Source organism: Dipteris shenzhenensis, chromosome 6 (genome assembly GCF_047967505.1).
Source record: "Dipteris shenzhenensis isolate YYH24624 ecotype China chromosome 6, Dip_SZ_1.0, whole genome shotgun sequence".
NCBI lineage: Eukaryota > Viridiplantae > Streptophyta > Polypodiopsida > Gleicheniales > Dipteridaceae > Dipteris > Dipteris shenzhenensis.
In genome coordinates, this window is record NC_141601.1 from 37,970,601 (window position 1) to 37,987,138 (window position 16,538).

General features: G+C 42.6%; 1 protein-coding gene across 1 annotated transcript; it reads left to right on the top strand.

Annotated features, from left to right (window-relative positions):
- The first annotated feature begins 11,926 nt into the window (after nucleotides 1-11,926).
- LOC147901140 (alpha,alpha-trehalose-phosphate synthase [UDP-forming] 5-like) lies at nucleotides 11,927-16,276 on the top strand. Its single transcript, XM_087376110.1, has 3 exons — nucleotides 11,927-15,089; nucleotides 15,233-15,506; nucleotides 15,626-16,276. Exons 1-3 carry the CDS (start codon nucleotides 13,099-13,101, stop codon nucleotides 15,941-15,943), a joined length of 2,583 nt encoding a protein of 860 aa, XP_087232236.1. The 5' UTR covers nucleotides 11,927-13,098; the 3' UTR covers nucleotides 15,944-16,276.
- The last annotated feature ends 262 nt before the right edge of the window (nucleotides 16,277-16,538 follow it).

The window sequence follows — 16,538 nt, forward strand, 5'->3', positions numbered from 1 at the left end:
CTTTGTCCATGTGGAAGAATACAAGGCAAGGCAAAAGAGGACAATGAGCCACTTACGGTAGAACTAGGCCTCCTAGGAAGAAGAGCAAAAGAATAAGCAAGTGGAGATGGAAAGGGAAGTCAAGAAAAGAGAAGTAGCAATCTGAGACACCAAAATCCCACAAGGAACTGAAGCCACTCGAAGATGATTTGAAAAAGTTAAAGCACTAGAGCAAGCACCAAAAGCGTTGAGCCAAAGCCACAATTACAAAAAATAATTAAAAGGAGCAAGAAAATATTGAATTGAGAACTCGAGTCAAGATCTTAGAAGCTAAAGTCGATACACCTCAGATAATCTCCCCATATCCATATCTAAGCTGAAGGAAGTTCAAGCACAATTGAAGAGCAAAGCGATCACCATCTACAAGGACTGAATGTTTGGCATGAATGAGACCAATTATAGGCAACGATCGAGGAGCTCTTGCAGTTGTTGACACGACCAATGCATTCTACTAGACCAAAGCCCCAATGATAAGATGACCTCGAAGGAGGAGGAGTTGGAGTGAAGAGAGATGCATGTAAATCAAAACACCTTCAAAGGCTACCCCCACCAATAAGACCCCAAGTACAAGAATGTGCCAAGGTGGAGAACACAAGCCAGGAGGCCAAAATGAATTTGTTATTGGAGCAGCAATGAATAAGGGATCTCTAGGAGTAGGAGCAAACACAAGTCTCCCCAATGAAGCATCCCATCAAATTTGAGCTACCACTAATGACCACCATGCCAAGGAGCATAAATCAACCCTTTTTGCTACTCACCAATTAGGCCAAAGAAAAGAGCAGATGAGTCCATTGGTCTCACCAATATTAACAATCCCATTAAACACAATGTAGGAGTGGCAAAGGAAAAAAAAAGTCCAAATCATGAAGGCATAGAAAATGTGGGAAGTGGCAATGAATCACAAAGCGATGCTACTAGACACATTGAGCATATGCAGCCAAAGCGATGTCATCATTTCCTAAAAATGTCTAAGGAACGCTATTATAATATGTCTAAGGACCACTATTATAATATGCACTACATGTTGCAGTTAGAGTTTGCACAAATCTATGAACTCGTTTGCAAACGTAGCGAATGCCTAGTGCCCCAATGGCATCCAACACCTACCAATGTTGCTTGATGTAGCAACAAGAGATCCAAGTTATGAGGACATGGCTTGAGCATTAGTTGGGGGTAATGTTTAGCCCCCGATCACCTGTCAAATATTCAACTACAGCCAAGGATGAATGAAAGATAAGAAAGCAATAGATATAAGGAGTAAAGGATGAAAATCAAGTGATATGAGACCTCTTTATGTAAGTCAACATTTTCTTCATCCAGCTGAATGCAGGACAACCATTGTTGCAAAATGACAAGGGTGAGACCAGGGGGCTACAACTATCAGAAGATTGGATGACCATGCTAGGATTGCAACAAGTGCCATGGCTATTTCAATGCTGCTTAAGTAACAACAGCTACTCTTTTGAGGGGTAAGTGTGAATGATTGTTAATGTGGGTGCTACCGACTATGTAGTGTCAGACATCTTGTATATAAGTTTGTAGGTGTTAGGGAGTTACGGTTATCTTGTTGCCATTGCAACTCGTGTGCATAAAGTGTGGTCAAAGAGCTAGTTATATTCTAACTGTCAATGGATAAGTAATGCAATTCATTGTGTATTTCCATTTTTAGTTAAACTCTTCGCCTTGCCTGCCCTACATTTTGTTCCACACTGCACATGATTAATACTTGTCCATTGCAAAATGCACCATCATGTGGCCATTCAAAAAAAGATAGCTGCCATGCGCACCCCAAAGTGAACAAAAGGCACAACATGTCTAGATGAACCGAAGCACCTGCTCACAATTTAACACCATGATTTGGGCAAAACACAAGATTTCATGTTATGTACTTATCACCAGTACAAGTTCTTGAAAAGGGTTTATGCCCATCAAATGGACACGGTGACAAGGTCCCTCATGGTAGGTCTCCCTACCATGTGTATCATGGAGTGACATGCCCAGTGATTTCAAAAGGAATGTCCCTTTTTAAGAAGAAGAACACAGTCCTAGCAACACAAATCATGTGTTGCATTCAAATCCCATGCATGTGCAGAACTTTACAATGCAATTACACATTTTCTATTATTCCTTTCTACCATGTAGCATGTAACCTTAGTCATCATCATAATTCAAATCACAAATCCTACCCCTTCATAAGGAAAGAACTCACAATTTAATTGAGTTAATAAAAGGAAACCTATAGGACATTGAAACATAATAATTGAGCACATAACAAGATATGGGACCCAAATGTCCTCATCTTGAGGAGGATTTATTTACTTGCCACCAAGGAGACATCCACTTAGAGCCCTTTATCTCAATCAAAGTCTCATCAAGGTAGAGTTGAAGACGATAGCCATATTTCTCAACTGTTCTTTGTTGGAACTTAAAGATCTCCATATCTAATGATTAGCCAATCATGCTAAGTAATGGTCTTTAAAAATGACTACCCATTAATGTGAGTATTTCTTAATGGCATCACCCATGATACTTATTAATGGCACACGTTTAGTTAGGCATCCCTGACTAAACCAAAGTATTAAATAGAACCCCCGCCACGTCTGGTGCGATCCTATAAATACTTTACGTCATTTAGAACAAGAGTTTTGAGAAATACTTTCTCGTAACGTTCCCTCTTGCTTAAGGCGCAACTGACCTCAGTTGTGATTCTGTTTATATGAATTAAGGATATCAGGATGGTCTCGAAAAAACTACTCAGGAAACGACTGTGCATTTTCTTTTGGATGATTTTTAAACTTTAATAAAAAGGAGTTATAAATATTTCCTTTTTGTGTTGTTCTTTGCTGAGCATCTAAAATACAATCAGGCTCAAGAAATTCAGCTTCATCCACAATTAAAGATGGCTCTTCATAAATAGGATGCGCTGGTAATTCTCCTTTAAAAGGTTTCAAGAGATGAATGTGAAAGGCGTTATGAATCTTCCAATGATTAGGTAATGCCAAATGATAAGTAAAATCATTTATCTTAGAAATAACCTTGGAAGGTCCATAAAACCTTGGTGCTAATTTCACTACAGGGCATTTATCAACACTCTTTAAAAGACTCTTCAATTCGTAGAAGGACAAAATCTCCTTTATACATCATATGTTGTCTTTTCTTATTTGCTTGTTTAGTATACTTTTCTTGAGCTCTCTTGATGGCTTCAGTTACTTTTCTCATGATTTGATGTAAAATCTTCAGCAACTTCAATCTTTTGACTAATTCTTATGATAGGAATTGGTAATAACTTTCCATATATTATTTCGAATGGAGCTCTTCCTATAGCAGAAAATATGCTTAATGCTTTGTTGATCAATCTTGATCAAGAATTTTGAGCCCATTAAATAATGCTTCCAAATTCTTAGGACATGTAACACTGCTATCAATTCTTTGTCATAGGTACTATAATTGAATTATGTTGGCTTAAGCTTTCTACTTTCAAATGCTATAGGATGATTGTCTTGCATAAGCACAGCTCCGATTCCTGTTCCACTTGCATCAGTTTTACAACAACAAAGAAGGGTCGTAAAAAGTCTGGTAACTGAAGTACTGGGGATTTAACTAAAGTTTCTTTCAAAGACCAGATACAAATTTCCTCTTTTTTTCTTTCTCAAAAATCCTATCTATGGTTTGAAGTTGAATGAGAGATTGCCAGAATCTCTCAATATATAAAGCAACAGTATCTTTTTCTAATTGATGCAAACCATCCCATTGTTGACAGACTTTCGACTTGAATTGTGTCGGAAGAAAGTCTTCCGTCAATCTTTTCTTCAATTCCTTCCAAGTAGTTGGTCGTCTTTTACTATTTTTGACCACATTCCACCATAGTGCCGCACTGTCAAGATGATTAACAACACATTTAATTTTGTCTTTTTCAGGAAACTTTTCACCCTAGAAATAATCATCATGCTAGCTAATCCATGCTAAAACAATTTTTGCATCTTTCTTCCCATCATATTTTTGAAAAGTAAAAGATTTCCTAGTAATTTTATTTTCCTTCTTTTCTCTCAATGCAAATTTAATAGCTCTACGAATCACTCCCTCAGAATTGGATCCTAAAGCACTCTCATCTCTTGCATGTCTCTTCCTTTTCTTGTTCTTAGTTTTGTCAAGCTCTTTCTCTAAGTTCTCTCGATGATCTCTCTCTTGCAGAAGTTGAAGGTGAAGTGCATTAATCTGCTCTTGAATTGTTGGATATGGTGGGAGATGCTCTGCCATTTTGTGAAGCAAATAAACTCTCTTACACATTCGATAAAACAAAATTTACTCAATCGTTATACTTATCTCTTGTGCGCTCGCCACCCAAGTTGAGAGTGTCCACTAGTGTTGCAAATCGTCTTCGCTAAGATCCGTAATACCAACTTTACAATGCTATCAATATGTGAGAGAACCTTCTTGATGTTTAGCGACAAGAGCTTTATGGCTCCTAACTGCACGGTGGTTAATGAGAAGCTCTTATGGGCATGGTGTCACAGCAGCACAACCTCTGAGCTTCTGAAGTACAGTTCATAGTGTATGTCAGATGGTGCGACAGCGCTCTAGAGTTTGGACCTTTGGTGGCTCATGATTTAGTGCTACTCTATTTTCAATGAGCTGGCTCCTACCAAGTGTCCTTCTAAGCTTCGAAATTCACACGCATGAGAATCATTGATGGTCATGGCCTCTATGTGATGGGGCTTTTTTAATGGGGCAAGTCCCAAGGGCCCTCTGTCGTCTATGCATGCAATGGCTGCTGTTGCATCCCTGACTAAACCAAAGTATTAAATAGAACCCCCGCCACGTCTGGTGCGATTCTATAAATACTTTACATCATTTGGAACAAGAGTTTTGAGAAATACTTTCTCATAACAAGAAGGGAGTAGGAGACAAGGCTAGGACATGCTTTTGGATGTGGAGTGCAAGGGAGCATGGACACTTGGAGACAATTGCATTTACACCAAAATACAACTCAACATAATGCCCCAAAGAGTGTGGGCTTTATTCCATTATGAGATACTTATACAAGTTGGAGAGCTTCTCTCTTTGCATGTAGGAATCGTAGGACTTTCTCTCTCTACATGTAGAACTTGCATCTAGGATGCGCAAGTAGAAGCTGCATGTAGGAATTGCATATAGGAATTGCATGTAGGACTTGCATGTAGGATTCCTAAGAGAGATTATTCCTAGCCTTATGCAAGTCTAAGCAAAGCTTTTTCGCTACTCCACACACACATTATGTACTACTTGAGTCCATGTTGACACAAAGTTAACACATACACATCCCTCCCCAAAAATAACTACGACCTTTGCCTTGGCACTTCCCATGTCGTGTACTTCAATCACTAATATAAATAGTTGTCCTCAATTGAAAGTTTGAATTTGACAATCAATAAAGTTTCTTCGAATTCACACAAGTAGATTCTTACTGCTTCACATAATAACCCTTCTTGGGTTCTTTGTCTAGCATTCGCCAAACTTCATGCTTGGTAGCCTTATTAATTATATGGCCTTCATGTGAGTTTATAGCTCATCCTAGGTCTAATGTCCCCATCACATGATATTGTGTGACTATTTGTTGTTAGCTACTTTGAGTTTTTCGCACCGAATCCAAGGTCTTTCATGAATCAACCTTGATGGCGCAATGTTTAAAATCACACACGCAAACATTCATGTATGTAAAATGCTTATGTTTAAGATTCTATGGTTTTAACCTAGTTCTTCACCCCTTCCATTCATATACATGTTTGGATGTTGAATTTGAAAGCCTGTCTCTATGTATTTATAGCAAGTCATTCTTTTCAAATCCCTCTCGCCAATTTAAAAATATCCTGCATTAACTAAGGTGTTATGTACATGTTTATAAGTCAACCCCTCAAGGAATTCATGAAGCTGCAATATACCTTCTATTTTCAGTGTCTGTCCTCCACAATGAGGGTGTTGACAATGAAGATGTGATCTAGATTGGAATGGTCCAATCTAAAGATCTCATACTTGTCCTTTCTCTCATTGATATGTATCTCTAGTTATCTATAAAATCTAGGAGTTTATATATTGCCTCGACCAAATTGGTGCAAGTGCTTCCAAACCATGGATTGAGAGTTTTGCCTTGTTGAGAGAGAGAGAGAGAGGGAGAGAGAGAGGGGTCTTTAGAGAAGCAAGGGAAGGCAAAGGGAGAATCACAAAGGTTTGTTTAATGCAATCCGTCTCAACCCCCATCACATCTTTTCATTTATGCATTTACTATTTTTTTCCAATTAGGGGGGCCTATTAGCATCATGGAAATCCAATATCCACCTTTATGGTTAATTTTTGGGCACTAAAGTTTTCCAACAACAAAATCTCCCCAGGGGGAAGTAAATGCCTACAATAAAACTGTAGCTGGTAGAAAGTCACCTAATGTAGACTCACAAAGTGTGCTCAACATACCACTATGATGGATTGTTGTACCGTGTGCCTTCTAAACCTTGCATCCCACCACATGTGCATATCTTTTGTACCTGAGCATTTATAGAAAACGCTCATAACCTCCATGAGCTTTTCTACACTTAGCTTATCCTCCTAGACGATCAAGATTGTGTCGTCAGCAAAGAATTGGCTGCACATTTGCTGGCCCGATGGGAGAGCCAGTCCTTTGATTCTCCCGACATCAACCTCTCTTTTTTAGCAAATGGATAAGAGGTACCATGCAAATAGCGAAGAGAAGGGGAGCTAGCGCCTGACGGATTGATCTCTTGAGATGAAAGCCACCTATCGTGCCTACACAAGATAGTAGCAACATTTTCGGACAAACAGCTTGCCTTTTGATTGAAATCTTGGCCAAATCTAAGCCACTCGAGGACTAACGAAATATAGTCCCATCTGACTCTATCATAGGCCTTGTCCAGGACTGTGCCAAACAAAATGTTTTGACCAATGGAGGTGGCATAGTCAAGGATATTTTCATAGATGTCCTGACCCCTGACGAACCCATTTTGTTCCTTAATGACCGCAGCATAGCATAGGTCCCTTATTGTGATTGCCATGGCCTTCACCACTATTTGTACGCTATGCTTAGCATTGTGATGGGTCTCCAGCCCCCCACCTTGAGTTTGCTTTGCTTTTTGGGAAACAACTTCATGAGACCTGAGTTCACATCTTCAGAGAGAGTTCCTTTCTCAATTGTTGAGTTAGCCATATCTATCAGGTCTTGACCGAGTACATCTCAGATGGCCCTGTAAAATTCTACGATTAACCCATCAGGGCTTTGTCATCCACCAGAGTATTCAATGCTTCTTTCAACTCCTCTTTGTTGAACGGGCGCCCGATACAACCCTTCTGATACTCAGACACTCGGGGCTCAAGTCCCTCCATCAACAGAGACAACCAATCATCATCCTAAATGTCTTGTTCACCCACAATTACACTTAAGTCGTATCAGAATACATCAATGATTTGCCAAATGTTAGTTACTATGTTAACCTGCATATCTCCTACTTTATCGATGGACTCCCTTTGTTGGTTGCACTTTAAGGCTTGGAAGAAGGTTTTTAAGGGGCAGTCTCCTACATGTAACCACAATTGATTTGTGTCTTCTTAGCTTCGTTGATCTCCCAATAATGCATGGCCATATCAACTTCAGCCTATAGCATGGCCAAGATTTGATCCCTTGGGCTGTCTACTAGATCTGCCCTTACCGATTCTCTGACCGCCGTCAAAGCCTCTTTCCGGATCTTGTTGCCAACCCTTAGATCTTGATCCGCCTCCTTAGCTTTAACTCCCGCCCTACGAATGGCATCATCCCATCTCTGGCAGGGGTCTGCACCTCCTTGGTTCGGGTCTGTGTTTCTAGCATCTTCTGATGGCCCTAAAGAACTCCTTTAAATCTAGGAGGTGCTTGTCGAATTTGTAGGGGATATCCCTTGGTCTGTCAACTTTGCAAGGAATGAAGAAGTTCCATAACACCAGGAAATGAGATCAGAAAGGGCAATGGAAATGATGCAACCTCCGGCGAATGGACCTCTTAGCCACAATCCCTCTTCCAAGACATATATTATGTCAAGACAATCAGCTGAAAGTCCTACCCCAATCTGTGATTGTTCCATGTGTACTCATACTGCATTTCAGGCTCAAGCTCATAGACATCGACTAGAGCTAACCCCACATTGAGCTCCTCCCATGCTTCACGTTCACCGCCTGTAATCACGGCCCCGAGATGAGATCTATCTTGAAGGGCCTCTTAGCCACCATCCCTCTTCCGAGACATATATTCTGTGAAGACGACCAGCCTAAAAATCCTACCCCAATCTGTGATTGTTCCACGTGTACTCAGACTGCATTTTAGGCACAAGCTCACAGACATCAACTAGAGCTAACCCCACATTGAGATCCTCCCATGCTTCACGTTCATTGCCTGTAATGACGGCCCCAAGATGAGATCTATCTTGAAGGGACTCTGTGCATGTCCAATCCCCTCCAAAGATCTAGTGCTCTCTTGTGACTTCGGCCTTGAGAAGGCTTTAGCATTTGGCTCTCTCTTTAGTAGAGTCCGAGGCATACACACTAACAACATTAAAGACAAATCCTTCCCTATAGACTTTAACCCCATAGCCAAACCCTCCTGAATTTTGAACACCTCGTGGGGGTGAAGAGATTTTTGCACTAGGACTATCGACCCTCCTCTTCCTCTATGGGGGCAATTCACAAACACTGAGTAGCCTAATTGGTTGAATGCCACCCACCAATTATCTTCACACCCGCACTTTTCTTGGAGCAGAACTACATTCGGCTTACATCTATGAATAACATCCAAGCAGCCCTTCTACTTAACTTTACTTTAGCAATCCCTAACGTTCCAACACGGAATTTTTGACTCTCGTCACGCTTCTCGTGTTGTGACCACTTTCCTCACTGCTACCGTTAATGTGTAAATGCCTTATATGCATCCTTAAAGAAGTTGAAGCTACAGTCTCTATATGGGACAATCTCGAAAAGGTGAAGACAAGGAGGAAGAATTGCCAGACCCGGAAGGTGAATGCTACAGTATCCAAAGGGTGAAGACAAGGAGGAAGAATTGCCAGACGTGTATCATCGTAAGAGAGTCCTCGAGGAGAAGACCGTGCAGAAAGTGGAGACCATTGCAATGGGGGCAGGTTCTGTGGTGCATAGGGGTCTCTCCAAACACATCAAAGAATCCGCAAGACAAATGATGTCCTTTCCTTGGAAGATCTTAACAAATTTGCTTTGTGAGGCCCATAAGGCCTATCATCACAATCCTAGCTTGCCACGGAGTGTGCTCCCATAAGCCACATGACTTTTTTATTATGATAGATTTCCCAACCTACCTTTGCTTTAGCTTCCATTACCTTCATCATGCATCCCTTGATTGTGTGTCTGGTTCTCATTCATATAGATGGGGTGCCTTTCCAAGATCCCCATTTCATTAGCACCTCTTTTCATGCACTTTTCATCTTTGAACTTGACACTAAGGACTTCTCATCTTTTCCCACCCATTATGCCTTCTCAATGCATGCATGTTTGATGCTAACCGTGTCCTTGCATCGCTTTCTTTCATTGTCTAGGGGGCTAGGTTCACCCTTTGTACCCATGATTTTGAAGTTCAAAGCTTTGCCTTGTCTCAAAAGAGTTCTATTGCAACTTTGTGTTTCTTGACCTTCTCTCCCCATGAAGTTGCCTCCATGCATATCTATATTATGTGAAGCTTAGCCTCCATTGTGTGTGTGTGTGTGTGTGTGTGAGAGAGAGAGAGAGAGAGAGAGAGAGAGAGAGAGAGAGAGAGTTCTTCTTACTTGTAGAAGCAATGCCACGGAGCCTTTTTGTGCTATGAATCAAATGCACACACACACACACACTACAAGAGCCTCAACCATGTGTGTGTGTGTGTGAGAGAGAGAGAGAGAGAGAGAGAGATTCCACAAAAAATGTGTGTGTGTGTGTGTGTGTGTGTGTGAGAGAGAGAGAGAGAGAGAGAGAGAGTTCTTCTTACTTGTAGAAGCAATGCCAAGGAGCCTATTCTGAGTCATTCCTATGGAATGCGCGTGCGTGCACACACACACACACACACTACAAGAGCCTCAACTACTAAGACCAACATGGGAAGAGCCTAGAGGATGTCTTATACGAGAGAGAGAGAGAGAGAGAGAGAGAGAGAGAGAGAGAGAGAGAGAGAGGGGGGGGGGTCCAAGTTGATGTACTAGAGAGAGGAGTACACGTAGATACCTCATCGTGAGAGAAAGATAACATTTGAGAGAGAGAGAGAGAGAGAGAGAGAGAGAGAGGGGAGAGTGCACAATTTAGGATGGAAGATTGACGCAAGGGTAAAAGGTACCCACCAACAAGATATTGTATGAGTCATGAGGAGTGGACGTTTCCCCTTAAGCTATGCCTAAGAACATTTGACGTGCCTCCTTGTGGTCTCCACCCTACAAAGCAGGAATTCTCGCAAATGTGGAACGCCCTCCCCATGTCCTCGAGTTGAGCTAAAAAGCCATTTCAAGTATTATTACTGTCTCCTTCAAAACAGCACATAGTGGGAAAAAGTGCAATAAACTATTCACGCAGGATTCTCTCAACTTGGAGCCCCATTGGATACAGAAATACAAAGCAGGTGTAAGGTCCTCCCGGAAGATCGAGGGTTATTAAAAGCCATATCTTCTCCCATGCAAGTGGATTTAGCGAAGAGAGTGGAGGTGCTGTACAAAAAGAGGCGTGTGGGAAGCCCGTGGGTTACACAGCATGGAAGCCATCATCAGAGAAACAGTACAATTGACCTATCCATGGGAGGCGTTTAATATAAAATATGTAAGGTCCTGCAGAAGGTTAGTTACAAGGAGTGTTATCTAATATAGGAATTCTGTCAAGCTAGGATGTTTCCCTGCCATTCCTCATAAAAATTTCTTTCAAGCTATTTAATTGTATAGTATATATACGTTATCTACCGTTCTGCCTGAACTTAAGAGGCATCATCACATTGTACGCAGGCAACTGTAGAAATTCAGGACCTTTCAATCCATGTAGAATTGTGATATAACGAATGATGAAACAGCAGAATGCTTCACTCTTCTTTATCGGTGTTCACAGGAAATATGTTTTGGAAAATTTCAAGGCTCATAAAATTGCAGATCGAATTTCGAAGTTTTCACATAATTTATAACTATATTTGTTTTAAAAAGTGCAGGTCTTTGATTTTGCGGTCAAAATCGACACTCAGGGTGAACAGCCAATTACTTTGTTTCTCTCATGAAGACCACAATCCGTGATCATCTACAGAATCCAGATTAGGATCACTCTGCCAGGATGTCTCCCATACATTGAAAACTGTATGTCCATCCAGATTATGGATCACTCTGCCATTGTGCGCCTACTTTTCCCCATGCCCGCATGAGGCTGTAGCATCACCTTTTTGGGAGTCAAGACTGATGCGGTTGCTGAATTGATGTGATGCGGTTGCTGAATTGATGTACTTCATGAGGGAGATGCTGGGATGGGGGATGGTCAAATCGAAGGGCATCTTCATTTGCACCCTTTTGATTCTTAGTATGGATCGAGACTCGAGAGTGATATCTGATCTCTCGCAGACTGATCTCATCTCTGATCGATGACAGCATCATGAGCCATGATAGTAAAGAATAGGAGTCCTCTCTCTCTCTCTCTCTCTCACACACACACGCACACTCTTCCAAAACTGATCCTGGGTTTTTCCTATGTTTTGATCTGCAATGCTCTTGATCGATGATCTGATCGATGACAGCATCATGCACTTGACATTAAAGAATAGAGTACTCGTGTAGGAGCCTTCTCTCTCTCTCTCTCTCTCACACACACACACACACACACACACATTTCTAAGACTGATCTTGCTTTTTGTTGGATTTTTGCTCTGCTTTGATCTGCAATGCTTTTGATCGATAATCAGCAGATCGATGACAGCATCATTGAACCATGATATTAAAGAGCAAAAGACTCTTCTAGGAGTCTCCTCTCTCTCTCTCTCTCTCTCTCACACACACACACACACTTGTCTCTTCCTACTACTTGGGTGCTTTGGGTCTTTGCTCTGCTTTGCCTTAGGTGTTGCCATTGTGGCCGGCAAGCAAGCCTAGACAGAACCGCCCTGCCCTTGTCTTTTCCATCCACCCTTCCTGCTCTTCTTCCCTCTGGATTGATCACCCCTTCCTTCCCCTCACCCCCTCGTTCGTATCCCACCTCCCCCACCACCCGAGCTTATCCACTCGCCTAAACAATTCGTTTGCCCTTTAGATAAGCACTCCCAGTCTGCATCTTCTTCCATTTGCTGCCAGAGGGCGAATTTTATCTTCTGCTGTACCTCTTCGTTTTCTGGGTGCGGGATTACAAGGTAGGAGGCTTGAGTAGAGAAGGAAATCGTATAGGATTTCGAGGAGGTACAAAGCAAACAGAGCTGTCTGAGAACAGCTCTTGGAACACACTCTCTCTTTCTCTGTCTCGCTCTCTGCTCCTTCAATATTCACTCCAGCTTTATTTTGGGCAAACAGACGTCGTTCTTCCTAGCTCTCCCTACAGTGGACACACATATTATCTCTGCCGAATAGGACCAACTCGCAACGGCAAGAGGTGCAGCATATGCTTCTGTGTAGTTATCATTTTCCGCATTTGTGCTTGATTCAGCTCCCCTCCCAACTTCCGTCTGTGAATTCGGCATCCTCTTCTTACATCCGGCACTCTTTGCTCTTGCAATTCCATCCAAACTGCCAAACAGCTCGCTCCAATTGCTCAAGAGCTTCGCTCTCGCTGGCTTCCAATTCTTCTCCCGTCTTTTCGTGCGCTTTCACTGTGACCTCTGCGCATTTTCCCTCTTTGGCGAAGATGCCATCCCTGAAACCATTCAAGCACGGAAATCTCATCGCCTCGATCATGGGCGGCCGCCATCTCTTCTTTCAGAAATCCTGCCACATGCTGGAGCTGCAGCTGCCGGAAGCAAGAAATTCATGCGCTGTGCGTGATGGTGTGACCAGCTGAAGTTGGCTCAACGGTTGCACAATTCGCTAAGACCGAAGATCGAGCAAGATGTCTTCCCGATCGTATTCAAACCTCTTAGAGCTGACATCGGATTTTCCTCCGTCGTTACCTCGAGGAACCAGGCGTCTTCCCAGGGTCATGACGGTGCCGGGCATACTCTCAGAGATTCGAGATGATGACAACAGCAACAGTGTAACGTCGGACGCTACTTCTTCCATCGCGCAGGAGCGTTGCATTATCGCAGCACACATGCTACCATTGAACGCTCACAAGCGACCCGACAAGAAAGGTTGGTCTTTTAGCTGGGACTCTGATTCGCTTCTCTTACAGCTAAAAGATGGACTTCCACAGGACATGGAAGTCTTATACATCGGCTGCTTGAAGGTCGACATTGAGCCCAGCGAGCAAGACGACGTAGCGGCACACCTGCTCGATACATTCAACTGCGTTCCGGCTTTTATCTCGCCAGACATCAGAAGCCGCTTCTATCACGGCTTTTGCAAGCAGCAGTTATGGCCCCTCTTTCATTACATGCTTCCCCTTACACCTGATCACGGCGGACGCTTTGATCGCTACCTCTGGCAAGCGTACGTCTCTGTCAACAAAACTTTTGCAGAGAAGATAATGGAGGTGATTACTCCGGACGATGATTATGTCTGGGTTCATGATTACCACCTCATGCTTCTTCCAACCTTTCTTAGGAAGAGATGGAATCGGGTCAAACTGGGCTTTTTCCTTCACAGTCCTTTCCCGTCGTCAGAGATATACAGGACTCTTCCTGTTCGTGATGAGATGCTCCGGGCCCTACTAAATGCAGATGTCGTCGGTTTTCATACTTTTGATTACGCACGGCATTTTCTCTCTTGCTGCAAACGAATTCTCGGGCTGGAATATGAATCGAAGAGGGGCTATATTGGGTTAGAATACTATGGCCGCACAGTGAGCATAAAGATAATGCCTGTGGGTATTCACATGGGCCAATTGCAGGATTGCCTGAATCTTCCGGAGACACAGAGGAAAATCCATGAGTTAAACAAGCAATTCAAGGGATTAATCGTTCTTTTAGGAGTGGATGATATGGATATTTTCAAAGGCATTGGCTTGAAACTCTTAGCTATGGAGCAACTACTGAAAGAACATCCTGAGTGGAGAGGAAAAGTCGTCATGGTGCAAATTGCAAATCCAGCCCGAAGTCATGGCAAGGACGTTGTGGAAGTCCAGGCAGAGGCGCACGCTACCGTAGAGAGAATAAACCGACAATACAGCCAGGAAGCTTATCAGCCCATTGTTCTCATAGAGGGACATGTTCCTCTTTCAGAAAGAATTGCATACTATACATTAGCTGAGTGTTGTGTTGTAACAGCTGTGAGAGATGGTATGAATTTGATTCCATACGAGTACATTGTCTGCAGGCAGGGATATGTGAATCCCGATGCTACCCTTGCTACGACTGCTGATCCTCTACCCAAAAGTATGCTGATTGTGTCTGAGTTTATTGGTTGCTCGCCCTCTCTTAGTGGAGCCATACGGGTGAATCCATGGAATATTGACAGCCTGGCTGATGCACTGAACATGGCTATGACAGTACCTGAACCTGAGAAGCAGATGCGACATGAAAAGCATTATCGGTATGTAAGCACTCATGATGTAGCATATTGGGCCCAAAGTTTCATGGGCGACCTAGAACGGACATGTAGAGATCATTCCCGACGTCGGTCATGGGCCATTGGATTCGGGCTAAGTTTCAGAGTGATGGCTTTGGATCCAAACTTTAGGAAGCTCTCACCCGAGCACATAGCATCAGCTTACAGGAGGACGTCACGAAGGGCAATCATCCTTGACTACGATGGCACCATGATGCCACAGACATCTATCAACAAAACTCCAAGCCCGGAAGTTCTGCTTACATTGAATATACTTTGCAGTGATCCCAAAAATAACGTGTTCATCGTTAGTGGGAGAAGACGCCAAATTTTAAGCGATTGGTTTTCATCATGTCAAAACCTGGGCATAGCAGCAGAGCATAGTTATTTTTATAGGTACGACATCATCGAACTCCTTTTCTTTGGCCATCATCATGATGTCCATTGTGGACTAAACAATCTCACTTTTGCTATGAAATAATTGTTGACAATTCAAATTATTGCTCTATCAAGGGGGCTAACGATACTATGTTTTGTAGATGGCATGGAGATGCTGCATGGGAGAAGAGCATACCAGTTACAGATTTTGACTGGAAGGATGTTGCTGAACCAGTCATGAAATTGTACACAGAGACGACTGATGGCTCATTTATTGAAATGAAAGAGAGTGCTCTTGTCTGGCATCATAAGGATGCAGATCCTGACTTTGGATCTTGGCAGGCAAAAGAACTGCTAGATCATTTGGAAAGTGTTCTGGCCAATGAACCTGTTACTGTCAAGAAAAGCCAGCATACTGTTGAAGTAAAACCCCAGGTATCATGTACTGCTTTGAGGTTCCGTTAAACTAGTAATGTACATTCAGCTATCTCATTTGTTCGTGTTTGTATTGTTCTGACCTTGCTCAAGGGCCTATTCTTTGTTTCCTTTTGCAGGGAGTTAGCAAAGGTGTGCTAGCCGAAAAGCTGCTATCCTCTATGGTGAGCCGAGGCTCACCCCCAGACTTCGTTCTATGTTGTGGAGATGATAGGTCTGATGAGGAAATGTTTGAGAGCATTGCCAGCGCAATGGCAGAACCACCACAAACCCCTTTTGCAGAGGTTTTTGCCTGTACAGTTGGTAAAAAACCTAGTAAGGCCAAATATTATCTGGATGACACTGTGGAGGTCATCAAAATGCTAGAAATTTTGGCTACAGCCTCTCAATCAGCAGCACGGAGTACTGGCCATGTGGTTTTTGAAAGCTCACTTTGATGATAAACCTATCACTAGTCATCAGTATTGAACAGACTGGGAAAGCTGGGACTGCCCGGAGGGTTGCTTGGGTAGCAGTGAAGGCAAATTCTCAAGTCTGATGTACACTTTGCCTCTTCAAATGCCCCCGTCTCCATTGGTATATACACCAGATCAAACCGCTGTACAGACACCAATCGAATGAGTGCCTTAGATAGAATAAAGAGTATTGAGCTTGCAACTGGAATGCTGTATTCTAATGTGTAAGGGAAACAAATGGTGTACTTTGTGTCCCAAAGAGTGGCATGTCAGTCCAGTAATTGATTTCTTGATTGCTGTCTCAATCTAACAGAAAGTTTGGACTACTTGCTCAGGTCGATAACACTTTCTGGTGATTTTCTATTTTTACTGTTCACCTGATCAAGTATGTTCAATGTCTTACATACGCAGATTGTCCTGTGCAAGAACATTTACTTAAGATATCAAAAGCAGTTAGAAAAGATAAATGCAGTGACTACCTTCCTACAAAGGGGGGGGGGGGGGGGTGCCTGGTGGACCTCTCTCTCTCTCTCTCTCTCCATACATGCAGGAGCACCTACACATGAGAGAGGATTGA

Excerpts from the sequence above, each read along its gene's own strand:
- LOC147901140 (XM_087376110.1), top strand. The coding sequence starts at position 13,099 with ATGTCTTCCCGATCGTATTCAAACCTCTTAGAGCTGACATCGGATTTT. Across the intron at positions 15,090-15,232 it reads GAGCATAGTTATTTTTATAG|ATGGCATGGAGATGCTGCAT; the intron begins GTACGACATCAT and ends TATGTTTTGTAG. Across the intron at positions 15,507-15,625 it reads CTGTTGAAGTAAAACCCCAG|GGAGTTAGCAAAGGTGTGCT; the intron begins GTATCATGTACT and ends TTCCTTTTGCAG.